Source organism: Saccoglossus kowalevskii, chromosome 17 (genome assembly GCF_978046115.1).
Source record: "Saccoglossus kowalevskii chromosome 17, keSacKowa6.1, whole genome shotgun sequence".
NCBI lineage: Eukaryota > Metazoa > Hemichordata > Enteropneusta > Harrimaniidae > Saccoglossus > Saccoglossus kowalevskii.
This window is the reverse complement of record NC_140657.1, coordinates 24,025,384-24,050,120: the sequence shown is the minus strand read 5'-3', so window position 1 is coordinate 24,050,120 and position 24,737 is coordinate 24,025,384. Positions and strand designations below refer to the sequence as shown.

The 24,737-nt window shown below is 40.6% G+C and overlaps 1 protein-coding gene across 1 annotated transcript; it reads right to left on the bottom strand.

Moving 5' to 3' along the window:
* Positions 1-1,642: 1,642 nt before the first annotated feature.
* On the bottom strand, positions 1,643-24,666 carry LOC102803818 (lysosomal thioesterase PPT2-A-like). The gene is made up of 9 exons (XM_085492515.1): positions 24,343-24,666; positions 21,959-22,112; positions 17,636-17,731; positions 17,310-17,364; positions 15,631-15,683; positions 14,504-14,581; positions 13,775-13,859; positions 12,423-12,477; positions 1,643-3,679 (listed from the first exon to the last, which is right to left on the bottom strand). The coding sequence occupies exons 1-9, from the start codon at positions 24,514-24,516 to the stop codon at positions 3,536-3,538; spliced, it is 894 nt and encodes a 297-aa protein (XP_085348641.1). The 5' UTR covers positions 24,517-24,666; the 3' UTR covers positions 1,643-3,535.
* Between the last annotated feature and the right edge of the window lie 71 nt (positions 24,667-24,737).

The window sequence follows — 24,737 nt, the reverse complement described above, 5'->3', positions numbered from 1 at the left end:
TACCAATGGATGATAGCTATCTTACCTACCAGTAAATAATAGCCATCTCCTCTACCACTGGATGATAGCCACCTCACATACCAATGGATGATAGCTATCTTACCTACCAGTAGATAATAGCCACCTCCTCTACCACTGGATAATAACCACCTCACATACCAATGGATGATAGCTATCTTACCTACCAGTAGATAATAGCCACCTCCTCTACCAATGGATGATAGCCACCTCACATACCAATGGATGATAGCTATCTTACTACCAGTAGATAATAGCCATCTCCTCTACCACTGGATAATAACCACCTCACATACCAATGGATGATAGCTATCTTACCTACCAGTAAATAATAGCCATCTCCTCTACCACTGGATGATAGCCATCTCACATACCAATGGATGATAGCTATCTTACCTACCAGTAGATAATAGCCATCTCCTCTACCACTGGATAATAACCACCTCACATACCAATGGATGATAGCTATCTTACCTACCAGTAAATAATAGCCATCTCCTCTACCACTGGATGATAGCCACCTCACATACCAATGGATGATAGCTATCTTACCTACCAGTAGATAATAGCCACCTCCTATACCAATGGATGATAACCACCTCACATACCAATGGATGATAGCTACCTTCCCTACCAGTAGATAATAACCACCTCACATACCAATGGATGATAGCTATCTTACCTACCAGTAAACAATAGTCACTTCTCTGCTACGAATGGATAATAGCCACCTTCTGTTCCAATGGATGATGCTAATTCATACATATAGCAATATACTATGTTACAATGGCAAAGTGTATATTGCAAATTAATTAGCTTAATTTGAATGTTAGTTCTTTGTTTCACAGCTATTTCAAAAACCAAAAATTCAAGGCCATTGGAACCCTGAAACAATAAGTGATATTTCATTCACTGTACTGCGTGAAACATGCAAACCAAACGTCTGATTTTGATTATGATTTTGAACTTGAATTTCATTTTTATAGCTCAATGTCCGAATGTTAATCTTTGAGGGGGAAATATTGCAATGAGATATCCTTACTACATTAAAACTGACCATCATTAAATGTGTATAGCACATTATCTAATGTGGAAATGTCCTTAGAAATATTTTGGCATTTGTCAAATAGTTTGAAGCACAGTCCCTCAACAACAAAAAAGACCTTTGTTTGTCCTTTTGCTGTTTGATTTCACACATAGCCCGGGATCAGTTATGTCCAAACGTGCTGAAAAGCATTTGAATATGTAATTTCATATTTCCCATGATTCAGAGTATTAAATATTTCACATAATATCCTAATATATCTTAACCTTTCTACCACCAGACTTTCTCATCCAAATTTTTCTGCACTTTTTTCTTATATTCTTAAATATTTCTGAAAATGAACCCTAATTTTAGAGCCAGCAGACAAAATTTTAATTAATTTTCAGTTTTTAATCCAAAAATGTGGTTATTTTTGTCCTTCTTCTGAACGAAAGTGCAGACTATAAACAGGACTATTTTGTGAATCTGTGATGAAAGAGTGATCTGGTGGTGAAAAGGTTAATACAGCTTTATAAATGCTCAGAGTGCAACTTTATTTAGTACAGACGTACAAACAAAGTGAACAAAAGGCACAAGTAATTCACAACATTCAATGGAAGCGCTTTATTTATACAAAGATAAAAAATGTCATGTATTCAGAACACAGCGTACCCAAGAAAAGATGTAAATTTGAAGTAAAAATGGCAGTATATAGCTAATTGCCAGCTCCCTTGTGTATATTATGTAAACTATCAAGGATTTATGGTTTGAGGGTATGCAACTTGATAGGTGATGAAAAAGAACTCATTTTTAAGATTTTACTCAAAAAAAAAGAAAAGAGGGAACTGGTTAAATGTCTTCGCATACTTAATGTTTTCGTCATTTTTAATATACCAATAATCCTACTAGTTTTTGTTTCCATGATTTAATCTTTCCATAATCATCAAGAAGTGTCTACGACATTTTGTAACTTTATTGGTCAGAGCATGTGAACTGCACACTTGTGTGGAGCTCGTGAGAAATGGGACCTTTATTACATATCACCTGAATACATTGCATATCTGCATCTTATAAATCCTTGATATTTTATACATGACACATCATTTATTCTGAAGTTATTTGCATAATGCAATAGCACCGTTACCGATCATAATATATACGCAACTAAAATTAAAAATTCATTACCCAGAAATTTTCATTCCATATATAGTCAGTAATATTATGGGATATGACACACTGACTGGAAGTGTCAAGAAGTTCATTCCTTATATGGCCAGTATTAATATGGGATATATCACTGCCTGGAAGTGTCAAGAAGTGCATTCCATATATGGCCAGTATTATTATGGGATATGACACATTGTCTGACAGTATCAAAAAGTTCATTCCATATATGGCTGGTAATATTATGGGATATTTCATACTGTCTAGAATTAATTCCATATATGGTCAGTAATATGATATGATACTGTAAGTGGAAAGAAGTTCATTTGATAAATGATCAATGCTGAACTTTGAGCTTTGACCTGTATGATAGCTGGAAACATCTACTGTCCTATATATTTACACAAGAACATGAAATTTTCATTAATCAAAAAAAAGAAATATTAAAAACAAACAACAAGTAATGAAAGATTCCATCTCAAGTTTGAAAAAAAAAAAATGTATAAAATCAAAGATTCTGTAAAAAAATTTACACAGTCAGCCACAATAGAGTAGTTTTTAACATACATTTTGATTGGTTTAGTAAGCCTGACCACTAAGAGATGGTTTTACAAATGAAAAGCGATAGTTAGTTTATAATATTTAAACTGATTTCATTTGAAATTTTATGCTCCTGGAAAAATAAATAAATAAATAAAAATACAGAAAACATGTATACACACCTATACTATACAGAAATATCATTGTGAAAAAATGAAATCTAACACTAAGTTAAGGAAATGAATAAAATACATACATAGCCACAAAGATTTTTTAGATCAAAACCTTAATCAATAAATAAGAGTTTGAAAAGTTTGCAAATCACCTAATTTTGTCAAAATATATAAAAAATGAAAGAAAAAAAGAATTTTCACTGCAATTTAAAAAAATAAGAAAAAAAAAGTGTCTTTTGGAACCAGAAAACGAAACTGTTGTTTTTTTCTGTTTTACGTTACACACTGTACTATTAGAACCTGGAAATCATCAGTGTTATATATTTAATGCACTGCAACAAATTTGCCAGGGTTTTATTACACTAAAAATATATATCAAATATGTCAATTAGGGTTTTATTACAGGGTGTTATCACATTAGCCAGGGTTTTATTACACTTAAAATATATGTTAATCAGGGTTTTATTACAGTGTAACATAACATTATTCAGCGTTTATTAAACTTAAAATATATTTTAATCAGGGTTTTATTATAAGGCATTATCACATCAGCCATGGTTTTATTATACTTATAGTGTAATATCATGTTACCCAGGATTTTATTAGAATATAAATATCATGTTAACCATGGTTTTATAGCTTTATTGAATACAGTTAAATTCTTGTGCCATGTTGTGTGCTCTACACCTGCAATAGAGTAGGTTGTTATCGCACCTCGTTCACTTAATGTCCGTAAACCAAACGTATCATTCTTAAATACCTGAAAAAATGAGAAAATTAAAATTATTAGTGACCATACTTTTTTTTAATTAAATTTTAAATTTATCTACTGAGCATATTACTTAGCATATCCAGATTCCAACCTTTCTGGGATAGCCAATTGGTAGAAATTAAAATACATAGAAGCCACCTTTGCTGGGAGGGCAATACATAGAAGTCACCCTTGCTGGGAGGGCAATACACAGAAGCCACCTTTGCTGAGAGGTTAAGACACAGAAGCAATCTTTGCTGCATGGGGAGGGCAATACACAGAAGCCACCTTTGCTGAGAGGGCAATACACAGAAGCAACCTTTGCTGGGGAGGGCAATACACAGAAGCCACCTTTGCTGCATGGGGATGGCAATACACAGAAGCCACCTTTGCTGAGAGGGCAATACACAGAAGCCACCTTCGCTGAGAGGTTAATACACAGAAGCAATCTTTGCTGCATGGGGAGGGCAATACACAGAAGTCACCTTTGCTGAGAGGGCAATACACAGAAGCCACCTTCGCTGAGAGGGCAATACACAGAAGCCACCTTTGCTGGGGAGGGCAATACACAGAAGCCACCTTTGCTGAGAGGGCAATACACAGAAGCCACCTTTGCTGAGAGGGCAATACACAGAAGCCACCTTTGCTGAGAGGGCAATACACAGAAGCCACCTTTGCTGCATGGGGATGGCAATACACAGAAGCCACCTTTGCTGGGGAGGGCAATACACAGAAGCCACCTTTGCTGAGAGGGCAATACACAGAAGCCACCTTTGCTGAGAGGGCAATACACAGAAGCCACCTTTGCTGCATGGGGATGGCAATACACAGAAGCCACCTTTGCTGGGAGGGCAATACATAGAAATCACCCTTGCTGGGAGGGCAATACACAGAAGCACCTTTGCTGGGGAGGGCAATACACAGAAGCCACCTTTTCTGAGAGGGCAATACACAGAAGCCACCTTTGCTGAGAGGGCAATACACAGAAGCCACCTTTGCTGGGGAGGGCAATACACAGAAGCCACCTTTGCTGAGAGGGCAATACACAGAAGCCACCTTTGCTGAGAGGGCAATACACAGAAGCCACCTTTGCTGAGAGGGCAATACACAGAAGCCACCTTTGCTGCATGGGGATGGCAATACACAGAAGCCACCTTTGCTGGGGAGGGCAATACACAGAAGCCACCTTTGCTGAGAGGGCAATACACAGAAGCCACCTTTGCTGAGAGGGCAATACACAGAAGCCACCTTTGCTGAGAGGGCAATACACAGAAGCCACCTTTGCTGCATGGGGATGGCAATACACAGAAGTCACCTTTGCTGAGAGGGCAATACACAGAAGTCACCTTTGCTGAGAGGGCAATACACAGAAGCCACCTTTTCTGGGGAGGGCAATACACAGAAGCCACCTTTGCTGAGAGGGCAATACACAGAAGCCACCTTTGCCGAGAGGGCAATACATAGAAATCACCTTTGCTGAGAGGGCAATACACAGAAGCCACCTTTGCTGCATGGGGATGGCAATACACAGAAGCCACCTTTGCTGGGGAGGGCAATACACAGAAGCCACCTTTGCTGAGAGGGCAATACATAGAAATCACCCTTGCTGGGAGGGCAATACACAGAAGCCACCTTTGCTGCATGGGGATGGCAATACACAGAAGCCACCTTTGCTGGGAGGGCAATACATAGAAATCACCCTTGCTGAGAGGGCAATACACAGAAGCCACCTTTGCTGGGGAGGTCAAAATACACAGAAGCCACGTACCTTTGCTGAGAGGGCAATACACAGAAGCCATCTTTGCTGAGAGGCTAATACACAGAAGCAATCTTTGCTGCATGGGGAGGGCAATACACAGAAGCCACCTTTGCTGAGAGGGCAATACACAGAAGCCACCTTTGCTGAGAGGGCAATACACAGAAGCCACCTTTGCTGAGAGGGCAATACACAGAAGCCACCTTTGCTGAGAGGGCAATACACAGAAGCCACCATCGCTGAGAGGACAATACACAGAAGCCACCTTTGCTGGGGATGGCAATACACAGAAGCCACCTTCGCTGAGAGGGCAATACACAGAAGCCACCTTTGCTGCATGGGGATGGCAATACACAGAAGCCACCTTTGCTGAGAGGGCAATACACAGAAGTCACCTTTGCTGAGAGGGCAATACACAGAAGCCACCTTTTCTGGGGAGGGCAATACACAGAAGCCACCTTTGCTGAGAGGGCAATACACAGAAGCCACCTTTGCTGAGAGGGCAATACACAGAAGCCACCTTTGCTGAGAGGGCAATACACAGAAGCCACCTTTCCTGCATGGGGATGGCAATACACAGAAGCCACCTTTGCTGGGGAGGGCAATACACAGAAGCCACCTTTGCTGAGAGGGCAATACACAGAAGCCACCTTTGCTGAGAGGGCAATACACAGAAGCCACCTTTGCTGAGAGGGCAATACACAGAAGCCACCTTTGCTGCATGGGGATGGCAATACACAGAAGCCACCTTTGCTGAGAGGGCAATACACAGAAGCCACCTTTTCTGAGAGGGCAATACACAGAAGCCACCTTCACTGAGAGGGCAATACACAGAGGCCACCTTTGCTGGGGATGGCAATACACAGAAGCCACCTTTGCTGCATGGAGATGGCAATATACAGAAGCGACCTTTGCTGAGAGGGCAATACATAGAAGCCACCTTTGCTGAGAGGGCAATACACAGAAGCCACCTTTTCTGAGAGGGCAATACACAGAAGCCACCTTCGCTGAGAGGGCAATACACAGAAGCCACCTTTTCTGGGGAGGGCAATACACAGAAGCCACCTTTGCTGAGAGGGCAATACACAGAAGCCACCTTTGCTGAGAGGGCAATACACAGAAGCCACCTTTGCTGAGAGGGCAATACACAGAAGCCACCTTTGCTGCATGGGGATGGCAATACACAGAAGCCACCTTTGCTGGGGAGGGCAATACACAGAAGCCACCTTTGCTGAGAGGGCAATACATAGAAATCACCCTTGCTGGGAGGGCAATACACAGAAGCCACCTTTGCTGCATGGGGATGGCAATACACAGAAGCCACCTTTGCTGGGAGGGCAATACATAGAAATCACCCTTGCTGAGAGGGCAATACACAGAAGCCACCTTTGCTGGGGAGGTCAAAATACACAGAAGCCACGTACCTTTGCTGAGAGGGCAATACACAGAAGCCATCTTTGCTGAGAGGCTAATACACAGAAGCAATCTTTGCTGCATGGGGAGGGCAATACACAGAAGCCACCTTTGCTGAGAGGGCAATACACAGAAGCCACCTTTGCTGAGAGGGCAATACACAGAAGCCACCTTTGCTGAGAGGGCAATACACAGAAGCCACCTTTGCTGAGAGGGCAATACACAGAAGCCACCTTCGCTGAGAGGACAATACACAGAAGCCACCTTTGCTGGGGATGGCAATACACAGAAGCCACCTTCGCTGAGAGGGCAATACACAGAAGCCACCTTTGCTGCATGGGGATGGCAATACACAGAAGCCACCTTTGCTGAGAGGGCAATACACAGAAGTCACCTTTGCTGAGAGGGCAATACACAGAAGCCACCTTTGCTGAGAGGGCAATACACAGAAGCCACCTTTGCTGCATGGGGATGGCAATACACAGAAGCCACCTTTGCTGAGAGGGCAATACACAGGAGCAATCTTTGCTGCATGGGGAGGGCAATACACAGAAGCCACCTTTGCTGCATGGGGATGGCAATACACAGAAGCCACCTTTGCTGGGAGGGCAATACACAGAAGCCACCTTCGCTGGGGATGGCAATACACAGAAGCCACCTTTGCTGCATGGGGATGGCAATACACAGAAGCCACCTTTGCTGAGAGGGCAATACACAGAAGCCACCTTTGCTGAGAGGGCAATACACAGAAGCCACCTTTGCTGAGAGGGCAATACACAGAAGCCACCTTTGCTGGGGAGGGCAATACACAGAAGCCACCTTTGCTGGGGAGGGCAATACACAGAAGCCACCTTTGCTGGGGAGGGCAATACACAGAAGCCACCTTTGCTGAGAGGGCAATACACAGAAGCCACCTTTGCTGAGAGGGCAATACACAGAAGCCACCTTTTCTGAGAGGGCAATACACAGAAGCAATCTTTGCTGCATGGGGAGGGCAATACACAGAAGCCACCTTTGCTGCATGGGGATGGCAATACACAGAAGCCACCTTTGCTGGGAGGGCAATACACAGAAGCCACCTTCGCTGAGAGGGCAATACACAGAAGCCACCGTTGCTGGGCATGGCAATACACAGAAGCCACCTTTGCTGCATGGGGATGGCAATACACAGAAGCCACCTTTGCTGGGAGGGCAATACACAGAAGCCACCTTTGCTGAGAGGGCAATACACAGAAGCCACCTTTGCTGCATGGGGATGGCAATACACAGAAGCCACCTTTGCTGGGAGGGCAATACACAGAAGCCACCTTTGCTGAGAGAGCAATACACAGAAGCCACCTTTGCTGGGAGGGCAATACATAGAAATCACCCTTGCTGAGAGGGCAATACACAGAAGCCACCTTTGCTGGGGAGGTCAAAATACACAGAAGCCACGTACCTTTGCTGAGAGGGCAATACACAGAAGCCATCTTTGCTGAGAGGCTAATACACAGAAGCAATCTTTGCTGCATGGGGAGGGCAATACACAGAAGCCACCTTTGCTGAGAGGGCAATACACAGAAGCCACCTTTGCTGAGAGGGCAATACACAGAAGCCACCTTTGCTGAGAGGGCAATACACAGAAGCCACCTTTGCTGAGAGGGCAATACACAGAAGCCACCTTCGCTGAGAGGGCAATACACAGAAGCCACCTTTGCTGCATGGGGATGGCAATACACAGAAGCCACCTTTGCTGAGAGGGCAATACACAGAAGCCACCTTTGCTGCATGGGGATGGCAATACACAGAAGCCACCTTTGCTGGGGAGGGCAATACACAGAAGCCACCTTTGCTGAGAGGGCAATACACAGAAGCCACCTTTGCTGAGAGGGCAATACACAGAAGCCACCTTTGCTGAGAGGGCAATACACAGAAGCCACCTTTGCTGCATGGGGATGGCAATACACAGAAGCCACCTTTGCTGAGAGGGCAATACACAGAAGCCACCTTTTCTGAGAGGGCAATACACAGAAGCCACCTTCACTGAGAGGGCAATACACAGAGGCCACCTTTGCTGGGGATGGCAATACACAGAAGCCACCTTTGCTGCATGGGGATGGCAATATACAGAAGCGACCTTTGCTGAGAGGGCAATACATAGAAGCCACCTTTGCTGAGAGGGCAATACACAGAAGCCACCTTTTCTGAGAGGGCAATACACAGAAGCCACCTTCGCTGAGAGGGCAATACACAGAAGCCACCTTCTCTGAGAGGGCAATACACAGAAGCCACCTTTGCTGAGAGGGCAATACACAGAAGCCACCTTTGCTGAGAGGGCAATACACAAAAGCCACCTTTCCTGAGAGGGCAATACACAGAAGCCACCTTTTCTGAGAGGGCAATACACAGAAGCAATCTTTGCTGCATGGGGAGGGCAATACACAGAAGCCACCTTTGCTGCATGGGGATGGCAATACACAGAAGCCACCTTTGCTGGGAGGGCAATACACAGAAGCCACCTTCGCTGAGAGGGCAATACACAGAAGCCACCTTTGCTGGGGATGGCAATACACAGAAGCCACCTTTGCTGCATGGGGATGGCAATACACAGAAGCCACCTTTGCTGAGAGGGCAATACACAGAAGCCACCTTTGCTGAGAGGGCAATACACAGAAGCCACCTTTGCTGAGAGGGCAATACACAGAAGCCACCTTTGCTGCATGGGGATGGCAATACACAGAAGCCACCTTTGCTGGGAGGGCAATACATAGAAATCACCCTTGCTCGGAGGGCAATACACAGAAGCCACCTTTGCTGGGGAGGGCAATACACAGAAGCCATGTACCTTTGCTGAGAGGGCAATACACAGAAGCCACCTTTGCTGGGAGGGCAATACACAGAAGCCACCTTCGCTGAGAGGGCAATACACAGAAGCCACCTTTGCTGAGAGGGCAATACACAGAAGCCAACTTTGCTGAGAGGGCAATACACAGAAGCCACCTTTGCTGCATGGGGATGGCAATACACAAAAGCCACCTTTGCTGAGAGGGCAATACACAGAAGCTACCTTTTCTGAGAGGGCAATACACAGAAGCCACCTTCACTGAGAGGGCAATACACAGAGGCCACCTTTGCTGGGGATGGCAATACACAGAAGCCACCTTTGCTGCATGGGGATGGCAATATACAGAAGCGACCTTTGCTGAGAGGGCAATACATAGAAGCCACCTTTGCTGAGAGGGCAATACACAGAAGCCACCTTTTCTGAGAGGGCAATACACAGAAGCCACCTTTGCTGAGAGGGCAATACACAAAAGCCACCTTTGCTGAGAGGGCAATACACAGAAGCCACCTATGCTGAGAGGGCAATACACAGAAGCAATCTTTGCTGCATGGGGAGGGCAATACACAGAAGCCACCTTTGCTGCATGGGGATGGCAATACACAGAAGCCACCTTTGCTGGGAGGGCAATACACAGAAGCCACCTTCGCTGGGGATGGCAATACACAGAAGCCACCTTTGCTGCATGGGGATGGCAATACACAGAAGCCACCTTTGCTGAGAGGGCAATACACAGAAGCCACCTTTGCTGAGAGGGCAATACACAGAAGCCACCTTTGCTGAGAGGGCAATACACAGAAGCCACCTTTGCTGAGAGGGCAATACACAGAAGCCACCTTTGCTGGGGAGGGCAATACACAGAAGCCACCTTTGCTGGGGAGGGCAATACACAGAAGCCACCTTTGCTGGGGAGGGCAATACACAGAAGCCACCTTTGCTGAGAGGGCAATACACAGAAGCCACCTTTGCTGAGAGGGCAATACACAGAAGCCACCTTCGCTGAGAGGGCAATACACAGAAGCCACCTTTGCTGAGAGGGCAATACACAGAAGCCACCTTTGCTGAGAGGGCAATACACAGAAGCCACCGTTGCTGCATGGGGATGGCAATACACAAAAGCCACCTTTGCTGAGAGGGCAATACACAGAAGCTACCTTTTCTGAGAGGGCAATACACAGAAGCCACCTTCACTGAGAGGGCAATACACAGAGGCCACCTTTGCTGGGGATGGCAATACACAGAAGCCACCTTTGCTGCATGGGGATGGCAATATACAGAAGCGACCTTTGCTGAGAGGGCAATACATAGAAGCCACCTTTGCTGAGAGGGCAATACACAGAAGCCACCTTTTCTGAGAGGGCAATACACAGAAGCCACCTTTGCTGAGAGGGCAATACACAAAAGCCACCTTTGCTGAGAGGGCAATACACAGAAGCCACCTTTGCTGAGAGGGCAATACACAGAAGCAATCTTTGCTGCATGGGGAGGGCAATACACAGAAGCCACCTTTGCTGCATGGGGATGGCAATACACAGAAGCCACCTTTGCTGGGAGGGCAATACACAGAAGCCACCTTCGCTGGGGATGGCAATACACAGAAGCCACCTTTGCTGCATGGGGATGGCAATACACAGAAGCCACCTTTGCTGAGAGGGCAATACACAGAAGCCACCTTTGCTGAGAGGGCAATACACAGAAGCCACCTTTGCTGAGAGGGCAATACACAGAAGCCACCTTTGCTGGGGAGGGCAATACACAGAAGCCACCTTTGCTGGGGAGGGCAATACACAGAAGCCACCTTTGCTGGGGAGGGCAATACACAGAAGCCACCTTTGCTGAGAGGGCAATACACAGAAGCCACCTTTGCTGAGAGGGCAATACACAGAAGCCACCTTTTCTGAGAGGGCAATACACAGAAGCAACCTTTGCTGCATGGGGAGGGCAATACACAGAAGCCACCTTTGCTGCATGGGGATGGCAATACACAGAAGCCACCTTTGCTGGGAGGGCAATACACAGAAGCCACCTTCGCTGAGAGGGCAATACACAGAAGCCACCGTTGCTGGGGATGGCAATACAGAAGCCACCTTTGCTGAGAGGGCAATACACAGAAGCCACCTTCGCTGAGAGGGCAATACACAGAAGCCACCTTTGCTGGGGAGGGCAATACACAGAAGCCACCTTTGCTGGGGAGGGCAATACACAGAAGCCACCTTTGCTGAGAGGGCAATACACAGAAGCCACCTTTGCTGAGAGGGCAATACACAGAAGCCACCTTTGCTGCATGGGAATGGCAATACACAGAAGCCACCTTTGCTGGGAGGGCAATACATAGAAATCACCCTTGCTCGGAGGGCAATACACAGAAGCCACCTTTGCTGGGCAGGGCAATACACAGAAGCCACGTACCTTTGCTGAGAAGGGCAATACACAGAAGCCACCTTTGCTGAGAGGGCAATACACAGAAGCCACCTTCGCTGAGAGGGCAATACACAGAAGCCACCTTTGCTGAGAGGGCAATACACAGAAGCCACCTTTGCTGGGGAGGGGGCAATTATTGTTGTGTATGTGGATAAAATTACTGTGACATTAAAGAAATCAATACACAGACAACATGCATGTAATATGGTAATTCATCATTGCAAAGTGATGTTCAGACATGTCCACTTATGTTGACATTAACAACAAATATCAAAAGACATAACTGAGACATGATTGATACAGAAGGCATCTTCAACTAATCAGACGACATGACAACATACCTGCTGTGAAGTCATTTCTATAACCTTCTCACTACTATCGTAGAAACCAAAATGGCTGAAATAAAATTATTAAAAAGAAAGTTAAATGTATTTGTTTCATTCTCCGTCTTAAGTATTGTCATGTGACATTAGATTTTTTACACAATGAAAAAAACAGGACATACAGGTCTCTAAATGGGAAAGTTACTTTTGGTCAGAATCTCACAGACATAGTTCGACACACCCCGTCGAACTTTTAGATGTCAACACATCGCCTGCTCGCACTGTTATATACTGTTTATATTGGCTTTCCTTGCAGGTTTTTTAGCAAACAACATGTGAACCAAAAGTGTGCATTTCTCTCTTTGATGTCCGAAAATTAAAAATTTCGTATGAAAGTGGGAGGATCGTCACCTACGCACGCCCTGGAATTGAGTTCCAAGTGACGATAACAACACACTCTAAAAACACAAAGGCTTATGGGTAGACGCTTGTTTGTAAACAATGACACGCTATGGCCATCTGATGCATGCGCAGGTGACGACTCCCCCGCTTTAAGATTATTCACTACCACAACAAGAAGATAAATGTTCAACATTTAGCAGCTAGAACACATGCATTAAAGGTTATTTTAAATCAACAAAATATCCTCTGAAACACAAGAGTTTTGGCGGGTAAAATAGGAATGTAATGCTTACAACATAGCTAAGGATAGCAGTGGTTTACAGACATCCTTGTCTGTACTCAGGAAAAAAGTAAATAAATAAATAAAAACATGTCCAAAATTAACCTTTTCACCACCAGTTCTCTCTTTTCATCACAAATTCACAAAATAGTGCCATTTATAGTGTGCACTTTAAAAGAGTTGGAGAAAAATAGCCAAATTTTTAAAATAAAAACTGTAAAATTTACACAAATTTTTCTGTTGGCTTCAAAATTTGGGTTCATTTTAAAAAAATTTTGAAGAATGTATGAAAAAAGTGCAGACAAAATTGGGCAAGAAAGTCTGGTGATGGAAAGGTTAAGTAGAACTGCATAATAGAGAAAAAAAAAGACATACATGATGAACCTCTCAGAAAACTATTGTAACAAGCAAATGCATAGAAACCAGCCTCACAGGGAGGATAGGTGGGACAAATTCACAAACTGAAACTACTGACACAGAAATCAATGACCCAACTCATGCAAAAGTGTGCGTACACGCACTGATAAACACAAATAAAACTTGACATTTGCAACGAACATGATGATGCAAACACTGAGTAAATTTACTGAATAATTAAACCTTTTTGATTATTTTTTAATTACCCTCTGATGCGTGTGATAATGGTGAGAAGAAATACTTTTTTTTGAAAGTCTAATATGTCTCATACCTGGACTGCCATGGAGTGATAACACCATCATCAGGACCGCCAATCAATACTAGATTCTTCAATTTTATGAAATTCTTTTTATATTCTACAAAAATATACATATAGGTAATTTCATTACAAGCATGTAAACATCTTTGAAAGAGGTAAGTGTAAATTTCTGGGATTAAATTGTAGGACAGATGGACATCTTGTTATAGAAATCATTTCACTTTTTTAACTTTTATTATGCAAATGCTTAAACATTCGAGCGGTAAAGTAAACTTTCACAGCATCACAAATTTAAAAACCTACAATAATTTTCATATAATTTTTTCAAAATTTTGATCAAAACCTGTAGTCAATAGGAAATTATGCTCATTTGGACCAAAATTATCAATAAAAATTACAAAAAATACCTAAATATAGACAATTCAGGTTCAACTAAAATTTTTGCATAAAAAATGAACTACAGTGTTCGCTTTGAACTGAATCCAGAATATTTAACATTCTTGATATTCAATAGCAAATTAAAAAGTAGGGCTGCCAGAACTTGTTACCATGGAAACGATGACCTTGTCAATTCTCCACGGTAAGCCATATTTTGGTGGCCATTTTGAATTGAAAATTAGTCAGAACAAATACAACTAAGGTTCATAATTTCTTCGGACTTTCAATAATAGAAAGGAATAATTTTAAGAAAATTTTAGGAAATTTTGTTAACTATTATACAAAATTTATATGTGCACTCACCTTCACTGCCATTCACTTGGTTATTAAGAACTGGTAAAAATGAATTGAATTTAAGATAGAGGTCATGGTGATGGGGATCTGAAAAACGAAATGTTATAGATGAAATCATTTTCTGACAACAATTTCTATGATGTCATACTTTACCCATAATCCTTTGCTTGAAAATCAAGATAGCTGACTATATAATACTGATAAAAAGTTGAATATCTAGAGAATGAAAAGTGATATAAAAAAAAAAAAAAAAAAACTGTAAATTGCATTCTCCTACATTTATGGAGCTTTTTCATGGGGGGGGGGGTCATTATGTTGTTTAGCTTGATGTTCCCTTTATTTAAATGTTGTAGGCTGCAGTAGTTTGGGGCAAGGATTAATTTGAGTGAATTCAAATCGCAAACAAATTCAAAATGTTTAACTGAAACTATAACTAACATGTAGGAATATTAAAAATTATAAAAAATTTCCTGCAATAAATGATTTTCCTTTTCACTGAGAGATCTCACGTGGAAGGCATGGATCAAATGCCTTTCTTTTTTGAAGCCAAAATACCTGAGTACAAAATAATATTTTCGTCGATTTTCACTTGACAGAAGGATTTAACCTTACTACAGGCTATTCATGTTTGGGGTTTTCTGTAAATGCATTCATTATTCAATGTGATTTAATTTTTCTATTTTCGCTGATAAGTAAAATCTGTTAAATTAAATCTATGTGAACATGTAAAATAACAATAAATCTCATTGTTTCCTTGCCAAATTTTTGAGATTAAGCACAGTGAATATACTCTAAACATTAAAATAGTGAAATTAAACATCAGTGAAAATAAGTGGTTTTACAGTACAGTTTTACAGAAAATCATAATAATAAAAGGTATTCAAGACTGGCTTGTATAAATTAAAACCCCATATTTTATTAATTTTTAGATTCATTTCTTAGTTAATTTTTTACCAAACGTCCATAATTTTGAATTAGCTATAGGCCTGAATAAAAAAAGTGTTGAACAAAATATGCATTTTTTTTCTGAAAGCTGAGAAAAGTAGATTTGCTACAGCAAAGTGCCCTTATAAAGCAGATTTGAGAACAGAGACTTAAAATATAAACGCTGTGATTACAGTGACATAATAGCTTACCATTCCAATAATTACAGACAGACACATCCTGACCAAAGACTTTATAACAAACCCTGAAAACAACATGAAAGACATGAACAACATGAAAGATAGAAATACATATCTCATAGTTTGATCGACATACAGCCAGATCCTTTGTTCATAGCACACATGACTAAACGGTTGTCTACAGGATTATAAAAAAAAATGATTTATGCAAAATTTTCAGTATTATAATTCAGTTGCTCAGAATAAAATTCTGACTCATTTGAGCAAATATCAAGAATGGTCACATAGCGAATGCAAGGTGTTTGTGTGAAATAGAACACTGTTACATCAATACAATTAGCATATGAGGGACATACAATGTTATGTGTATATTCGTTGTAATTTTATCAATAGTTTCATTTTCAACACTTTTTTTTGAATGTGTGAGAAATATATAATTCTACTATGTTTCTCTTGAGTAAGCAAAAAATAAAATAGCAAAAAAATCCTACATTTGTTTGACCTATTCACAAATGAGAGCTGATAGAGAAGATAGAGAAACGTCAACATGAACATAGCCATTTTTAGATACTCGTAACGTCTGTCATACATAGTAGGTATTTTTGACTGAGTAACTATTCAAAATAGCTTGATGTTTCGAGCATTGGTTTTTTATATTGCTATTTATTTACTTTTTAAAAAGCTGTACAGTTTGAGCAGCCAATGGCATAGTAGATCAAAGAAAACTTAGAAAGTTTTGAAAACACATTAAATGACATAGTCCCTGTCATGTTTTTAGTGACTGAAGCATAGCATGCTGTAGAATATTTTATTTTAGCTGGAATTAATTTTCGCTGAATAGACTTTTTAGGTATTTTGTATGGAATTTATTTTCACTGATTTTTGGTGAGTTGAATGTAAAATATAGGAAAAAAGGTATATTCGCTGGATTTTATTTTCACTGAATCATTCTTTCAGCGAAAATAGCAAAAATTAATTCCAAGCAAAAATAAAGTATTCCACAGTAGTCAGATTATGTTTAAATATTAGTATTAAACATACATGTATTAACTACAAATGCGCATGAAACAGGTATAAGGACTAAGTTTGAATGAAATTGGTCAATGTATGCCCCAGAAAATGTTAATGACATGTCCAACTGTTGAATTTTGGGACAATTAATGGCTTTTAGTTGAAGGTCAAAAAACAACAAAAACAGAGCGATATTCACATGTATCATTATTTGTGATGTCCCAACTTTGAAAAAACAATAACATTTAACCCATTATATCTTGCCTTTGTACCAAATTTAAACCCAATCTGTAAAACCAATCAACTCTGTAAAATGAGCAGTACACTCGCAAAAAACAAAATGGCCGCATGTCTTCCATTATGATTTTTCTTTGTATGAGCTTTGAAGTAAATTTGTCCAGGCATCTCTGAGAAATGCTGATGGATGCAGACGGAAGCACGGAACCAAAAACACAATTCTCTGTTTCGGACTATGTCGGACAGGACTAATAAATCAAAAAACAGAAAAGTTTATAGGTTCTATTGGTACAATGTAAGTGCTCAGACTTCATGATAGTTTAAATTTGAGTTGAAAGGAATACCAGCATTGAGGAGCAGCTAACATATGAAACATGGCTGCCATATGCAATCAGTGTGCATTTTGTAGGTTTTGTGAAAACAACAAAAATAGAAATACTCACTTATAAAGTTCCTCTCGCAAATAGTTTGGAAACAACCATTTCAGATATTCAGTGTCTGTGCAATAAAAAACACTTGTATTAATCCCACAACAAAAAGGCAGTGATGTAACCTCGCTACAAGTAAATTTTGCCATAACCATGTTTGGTAACGACCTTACTATAACTTTACGATGAAAAGTCAATAAAAGTTGCCATAATTTTTGAAAATGAGACTACATGTAGAATGATACAGCAAATTTCATAACCTGATTAATCAAGTGTTACGATATTTATTTCCTATGGCAGATGGTAAGATATGAAATAAATGTTTGTTTGTATGTTCTTACCTCCATACTGTCCCATTTGTGGTGCTGATAAAGATATAAATGTGTCAACATTGTGATCTGACATTGTTGATAGAATGCCTCGACACAGGAGACCACCTAAAAGTACAGTACATTTATAGTTAGTATTGGTCTGGGTCAAGATTGGCAATTCAGACCACTTGATTTAATGGTTAGTAGTCTGGGTCCAGGTTGGCAATTCAGACCACTTGATTTAATGGTTAGTAGTCTGGGTCCAGGTTGGCAATTCAGACCACTTGATTTAATGGTTAGTAGTCTGGGTCCAGGTTGGCAATTCAGACCACTGGATTTAATGGTTAGTAGTCTGGGTCCAGGTTGGCAATTCAGACCACTTGATTGAATGGTTAGTAGTCTGAGTCCAGGTTGGCAATTCAGACCCCTTGATTGAATGGTTAGTAGTCTGGGTCCAGGTTGGCAATTCAGACCACTTGATTGAATGGTTAGTAGTCTGGGTCCAGGTTGGCAATTCAGACCACTTGATTGAATGGTTAGTAGTCTGGGTCCAGGTTGGCAATTCAGACCACTTGATTGAATGGTTAGTAGTCTGGGTCCAGGTTGGCAATTCAGACCACTTGATTGAATGGTTAGTAGTCTGAGTCCAGGTTGGCAATTCAGACCACTTGATTTAATGGTTAGTAGTCTGGGTCCAGGTTGGCAATTCAGACCACTTGATTGAATGGTTAGTAGTCTGGGTCCAGGTTGGCAATTCAGACCACTTGATTGAATGGTTAGTAGTCTGAGTCCAGGTTGGCAATTCAGACCACTTGATTTAATGGTTAGTAGTCTGGGTCCAGGTTGGCAATTCAGACCACTTGATTGAATGGTTAGTAGTCTGGGTCCAGGTTGGCAATTCAGACCACTTGATTTAATGGTTAGTATTCTGGGTCCAGGTTGGCAATTCAGACCACTGGATTTAATGGTTAGTATTCTGGGTCCAGGTTGGCAATTCAGACCACTTGATTTAATGGTTAGTAGTCTGGGTCCAGGTTGGCAATTCAGACCACTTGATGTAATGGTTAGTAGTCTGGGTCAAGATTGGCAATTCAGACCACTTGATTTAATGGTTAGTATTCTGGGTCCAGGTTGGCAATTCAGACCACTTGATTTAATGGTTAGTAGTCTGGGTCCAGGTTGGCAATTCAGACCACTTGATTTAATGGTCAGTATTCTGGGTCCAGGTTGGCAATTCAGACTACTTGATTTAATGGTTAGTATTCTGGGTCCAGGTTGGCAATTCAGACTACTTTATTTGATGGTTAGTGGTCTGGGTCCAGGTTGGCAATTCAGACCACTTGATTTAATGGTTAGTATTCTGGGTCCAGGTTGGCAATTCAGACTACTTTATTTGATGGTTAGTGGTCTGGGTCCAGGTTGGCAATTCAGACCACTTGATTTAATGGTTAGTAATCTGGATCCAGGTAGGCAATTCAGACCACTTGATTTAATGGTTAGTGGTCTGGGTCCAGGTTGGCAATTCAGACCACTTGATTTAATGGTTAGTATTCTGGGTCCAGGTTGGCAATTCAGACCACTGGATTTAATGGTTAGTATTCTGGGTCCAGGTTGGCAATTCAGACCCCTTGATTGAATGGTTAGCAGTCTGGGTCCAGGTTGGCAATTCAGACCACTTGATTTAATGGTTAGTAGTCTGGGTCCAGGTTGGCAATTCAGACCACTTGATTTAATGGTTAGTAGTCTGGGTCCAGGTTGGCAAGTCAGCCCCCTTGATTGAATGGTTAGTAGTCTGGGTCCAGGTTGGCAATTCAGATGACTTAATTTAATGGTTAGTAGTCTGGGTCCAGGTTGGCAATTCAGACCACTTGATTTAATGGTTAGTAGTCTGGGTCCAGGTTGGCAAGTCAGCCCCCTTGATTGAATGGTTAGTAGTCTGGGTCCAGGTTGGCAATTCAGACCACTTAATTTAATGGTTAGTAGTCTGGGTCCAGGTTGGCAATTCAGACCACTGGATTTAATGGTTAGTAGTCTGGGTCCAGGTTGGCAATTCTGACCACTGGATTTAATGGTTAGTAGTCTGGGTCCAGGTTGGCAATTCAGACCACTTGATTGAATGGTTAGTAGTCTGAGTCCAGGTTGGCAATTCAGACCCCTTGATTTAATGGTTAGTAGTCTGGGTCCAGGTTGGCAATTCAGACCACTGGATTTAATGAATAGTAGTCTGGGTCCAGGTTGGCAATTCAGACCACTTGATTTAATGGTTAGTAGTCTGGGTCCAGGTTGGCAATTCAGACCACTTGATTTAATGGTTAGTGGTCTGGGTTCAGATTGGCAATTCAGACCACTTGATTGAATGGTTAGTAGTCTGGGTCCAGGTTGGCAATTCAGACCACTTGATTTAATGGTTAGTAGTCTGGGTCCAGGTTGGCAAGTCAGACCCCTTGATTGAATGGTTAGTAGTCTGGGTCCAGGTTGGCAAGTCAGACCCCTTGATTGAATGGTTAGTAGTCTGAGTCCAGGTTGGCAATTCAGACCACTTGATTTAATGGTTAGTAGTCTGGGTCCAGGTTGGCAATTCAGACCACTTGATTTAATGGTTAGTAGTCTGGGTCCAGGTTGGCAAGTCAGACCCCTTGATTGAATGGTTAGTAGTCTGGGTCCAGGTTGGCAAGTCAGACCCCTTGATTGAATGGTTAGTAGTCTGGGTCCAGGTTGGCAATTCAGACCCCTTGATTGAATGGTTAGTAGTCTGGGTCCAGGTTGGCAATTCAGACCACTTGATTGAATGGTTAGTAGTCTGGGTCCAGGTTGGCAATTCAGACCACTTGATTTAATGGTTAGTAGTCTGGGTCCAGGTTGGCAAGTCAGACCCCTTGATTGAATGGTTAGTAGTCTGGGTCCAGGTTGGCAATTCAGACCACTTGATTGAATGGTTAGTAGTCTGGGTCCAGGTTGGCAATTCAGACCCCTTGATCGAATGGTTAGTAGTCTGGGTCCAGGTTGGCAATTCAGACCACTTGATTTAATGGTTAGTAGTCTGGGTCCAGGTTGGCAAGTCAGACCCCTTGATTGAATGGTTAGTAGTCTGGGTCCAGGTTGGCAAGTCAGACCCCTTGATTGAATGGTTAGTAGTCTGAGTCCAGGTTGGCAATTCAGACCACTTGATTTAATGGTTAGTAGTCTGGGTCCAGGTTGGCAATTCAGACCACTTGATTGAATGGTTAGTAGTCTGGGTCCAGGTTGGCAAGTCAGACCCCTTGATTGAATGGTTAGTAGTCTGGGTCCAGGTTGGCAATTCAGACCACTGGATTTAATGGTTAGTATTCTGGGTCCAGGTTGGCAATTCTGACCACTTGATTTAATGGTTAGTAGTCTGGGTCCAGGTTGGCAATTCTGACCACTTGATTTAATGGTTAGTATTCTGGGTCCAGGTTGGCAATTCTGACCACTTGATTTAAAGGTCTGTGTGCCAATTGAGACCACCAGATGTTAATGTTAGTGGTCCTTGTTCCAGCTTGACAATTAGGACCCGTGGTACTGGACTCATCTGATTCAACAGTCAGTTATCCTGGTTCAAGCATAGCAATTAAAACCACTGGCTTTAATGTTCAGTGGTGTTGGGTCCATCTTGGGAATTTGATTCAACAAAATGTACATTTTATAATGCAAGGCAATACATGGCATATCGCTTGTTCTTATATCTAGTCGAATACAAATACATAAAAAAAAACGTGAATGTGAGATTTTTCTTGATCAGAGCAATGCTTCTCTGTACCATGCAATATAGAACTGAGTGACGGTTCAGTGGGTAGGGATATTATTCTGGGTCTGAGTCTCTGAGCTGAATCAGCAGTATAAATCCCAGTACAATCTGCCCTGCCTTCCAAATACACAGGGATCAGGTGACGAGATCACACATGCACTTGTAATGACATGTAGCACCAATAAAAACAAGCCATGCATGGCACAGTCCCTGTTAGTTATCGAATTTAAGATATATAGTTTTGTTTATAGTAATATAGCTGGAATATAAACATGTCAGGAATATGATTATGTTGATTGTTTAACATTAAAATAATGGACATTTGTATCTGATTGTCAAACGATACTGGTCCGGACGCACACACGCAGGCACTGACACACAGATGCACGATTGCACAGAGGTCAATCCACAAGTCCTCGTTTTCTAACTGCATCCGAACGGGGACTAAAAATGGCATTAGAGATTGCAATGTATGCAAATGAATGGTAGACGTACATGTAAATCCATTTTTGTACTAGTTTATGCGATATATATTTCGTCCATTCTGTCAAAAATTAAAAGTCAAGGATTAATTATTAGATTATTACCTTGAGAGAAACCAATAAGATGAATGCCATCTTGCGCTGATTGCATGATTGGTCGCATCACTTTGCTAAAATTTACCACTTGTTGCCATAGCGGCAGCAAACTATCGATATCGTCATACAAATCAATTATTGTAACGTTAGTTTTTGGATGTGCCTGAAATTAAATAAAGTAATTTTTTTATATATTATTTTCTAGAAATAAAATGCCTTGAACACCATGAGTTTAAGCATAATAATGCCATCGAAAATACACACAATTATTGTACCGGGTAACATTAGTTTTAAGATGTGTCGTAATAAATAACGTAATTTTTTCACAATTTATTTACCTGAAATAAAATGCCATGAGCACCACGAGTTTGAGCATTCTGTAAAATACTTTATTTTAGTTAGAATTAATCTTCACTGAAATGACTTTTTGGGGTTTTGTATGGAATTTATTTTTACTGATTTTTGATAATTTTAATGTAAAATAAAGGAAAAAAGATATATTCGCTGGATTTTATTTTCACTGAATCATTCCTTCCTTGACAATTAATTCCAAGCGAAAATAAAGTATTCTACAGTAATATTGCCATTGAAAATAAATGTACATTTATAAAAACAAAAGAACATAGAGGGCGCTCTGGTGAAGACATCCTGTCTCTTGAAATTCAGTACAATACAAAATCAAGCTCACAACGCAAAACGCAAAACAGTTCAAGATTCATCAGTTTGGAATAGGTCATAGGTCACAAGAAACCAATGATGAACGACACTGATTGTGCCAACTACTGTAAGTAATTTATTTTTTCACATGGAATTTATTTTCACTGTTTTTGCTGAAGTAATTTACATTCAACTCATCAAAACAGCTGAAATGACTTTTCAGCAAAAATTAATTTCAGATAAAATAAAGTATTTTACAGTATACCTTTTATTCAGGGGCAAACTAACAAAAGAACATAGAGGGCGCTCTAGTCAGTTACGTGATTGACACATAACAATGGACTCACATTGTACTTGTCCAGAAAACAAAGTGTCAAGTATTTAAATGACATGCAACATGACCAGAAACGTGAACATTTTTTTCCTGGCCTGTATTTTCCTATGCAAGTTGATTTGACAACAGCGCCCTCTATGCTACTTGGTAACTATGTTATTTTTAGATTATGCAAATAAAGCTGTTCTGTACACGGCAGCCATTTTTGATATGCATGTTTTCCACCATGATTGGAATTCCACAAATTTTCACTACTCCAAAATGTTTGTGAATTTGTGAGATTTTGTCACTTATCTGTCAATTGTCAATTTGTTTTCCTAAAGTTTTTTATTTTAAACTTGTCATAAAATAGTTATTTCATTTTTATCTTTTTTTTGAAAATTGGAAATTTTCTATTATTTTTTTAAAATAAAAAAACCTGAAATAAAAAGCTTGATATGCACATTTTAACTGACTCATAGTCGTACATGATGACCAAAAAAAGTGACACATATTTTCAAACTGTGAAAAATTAGTGACAATTATACATACTGTAAAATACTTTGCTATTTTTGCTGAAGAAATGATTCAGTGAAAATAAAATCCAGCGAATATAACTTTTCCCCTATATTTTGCATTCAACTTGCCAAAAATCAGTGAAAATATCTTCTATGCAAAACACACAAAAAAGTCATTTCAGCGAAAATTAATTCCAGCTAAAATAAAGTATTTTACAGTATATCAAAGTTGTTGCTAACATAAAATTACTTGAATAAACCTTGCAAAACAGAAATACAGGTGTGATTCACTCCAACGCTCGGTGTGTCCACAATTGCTGTATTCATAGATTACATAATCTCCATGATTGCAATGTAGTGGGGACGAAAAATATTACAAATCACTGTAGCTCCATATGTGTACGTACCAGCCTGAGAGTACCAACATATATGATCTATTTTGCTATAAGTTATTTATAGCATTTTGACGATTATTCTTTTCAAATCCGAAATTCTTTAGAGCTGGTTATTTTATGTTACTTTGCTGTATTTTTGTGTCGTTGACGTTGGTTACCAACTGTATTTTGTGTATTTAAAAATAAAACAACCAATTCTATCTTTATTTGTTTGTTTCAATTTGTTTAGTTTTTGTAGACAGCACATCAATGCAAATTATTCTGAGTCAACTATTCTATTCTAATCTATTCTATTCTAATCTAATCTAATCTAATCTAATCTAATCTATTCTATTCTATTCTATTCTATTCTATTCTATTCTATTCTGTTCTGTTCTGTTCTGTTCTGGGAAGTTACATATGCGATATCCTGTGATATCACGCCATCAGCCCTCATCACGTGTGAAAATAAATAAAACGAGGTATGTAAACGCCTATTTTTTAATACTACGTTCTTGTCTTGTACTTTACCTCTTCAATGAAATCCTTCAGTCCCGTGAACATGGTCGGGTTGTCCAAAATTCCATGTACAACGATTACGGGTTTGTATCCGCTGCATAAATTAAATATCGATACAAACACTGCTATATTCAGCGTGAGATATAAAACGCGGGATAATGCAACAAACCTACACAGACCAGCCATGTTGTGTTGTTGTTTTTTTTACGAGTGATGGTCACGTGACCACGGTGTTGGCTTGACCTTCCGCTGGGGTTGTCCTTCTCGAAATGATGACCAGACACTTTTAGAAATGATGGCAGTGATCATTCTGACAATTTTTTTGTTAAAAGATAACTAATATTTAAATTGACTTGGAGTTCGGATAAGAAGATAATAATAGAGATAGCGCAGTGATCAGAAGACTC

What these genes read in the sequence shown, in the direction of transcription:
- LOC102803818 (XM_085492515.1), bottom strand. Translation starts at nt 24,516, where the DNA reads ATGGCTGGTCTGTGTAGGTTTGTTGCATTATCCCGCGTTTTATATCTC. An exon ending in ACAAATGGGACAGTATGGAG is followed by an intron (nt 17,365 to 17,635) that starts GTAAGAACATAC and finishes TTTATTGCACAG; the next exon opens with ACACTGAATATCTGAAATGG. An exon ending in ATCACTCCATGGCAGTCCAG is followed by an intron (nt 12,478 to 13,774) that starts GTATGAGACATA and finishes ATTTTATTTCAG; the next exon opens with CCATTTTGGTTTCTACGATA.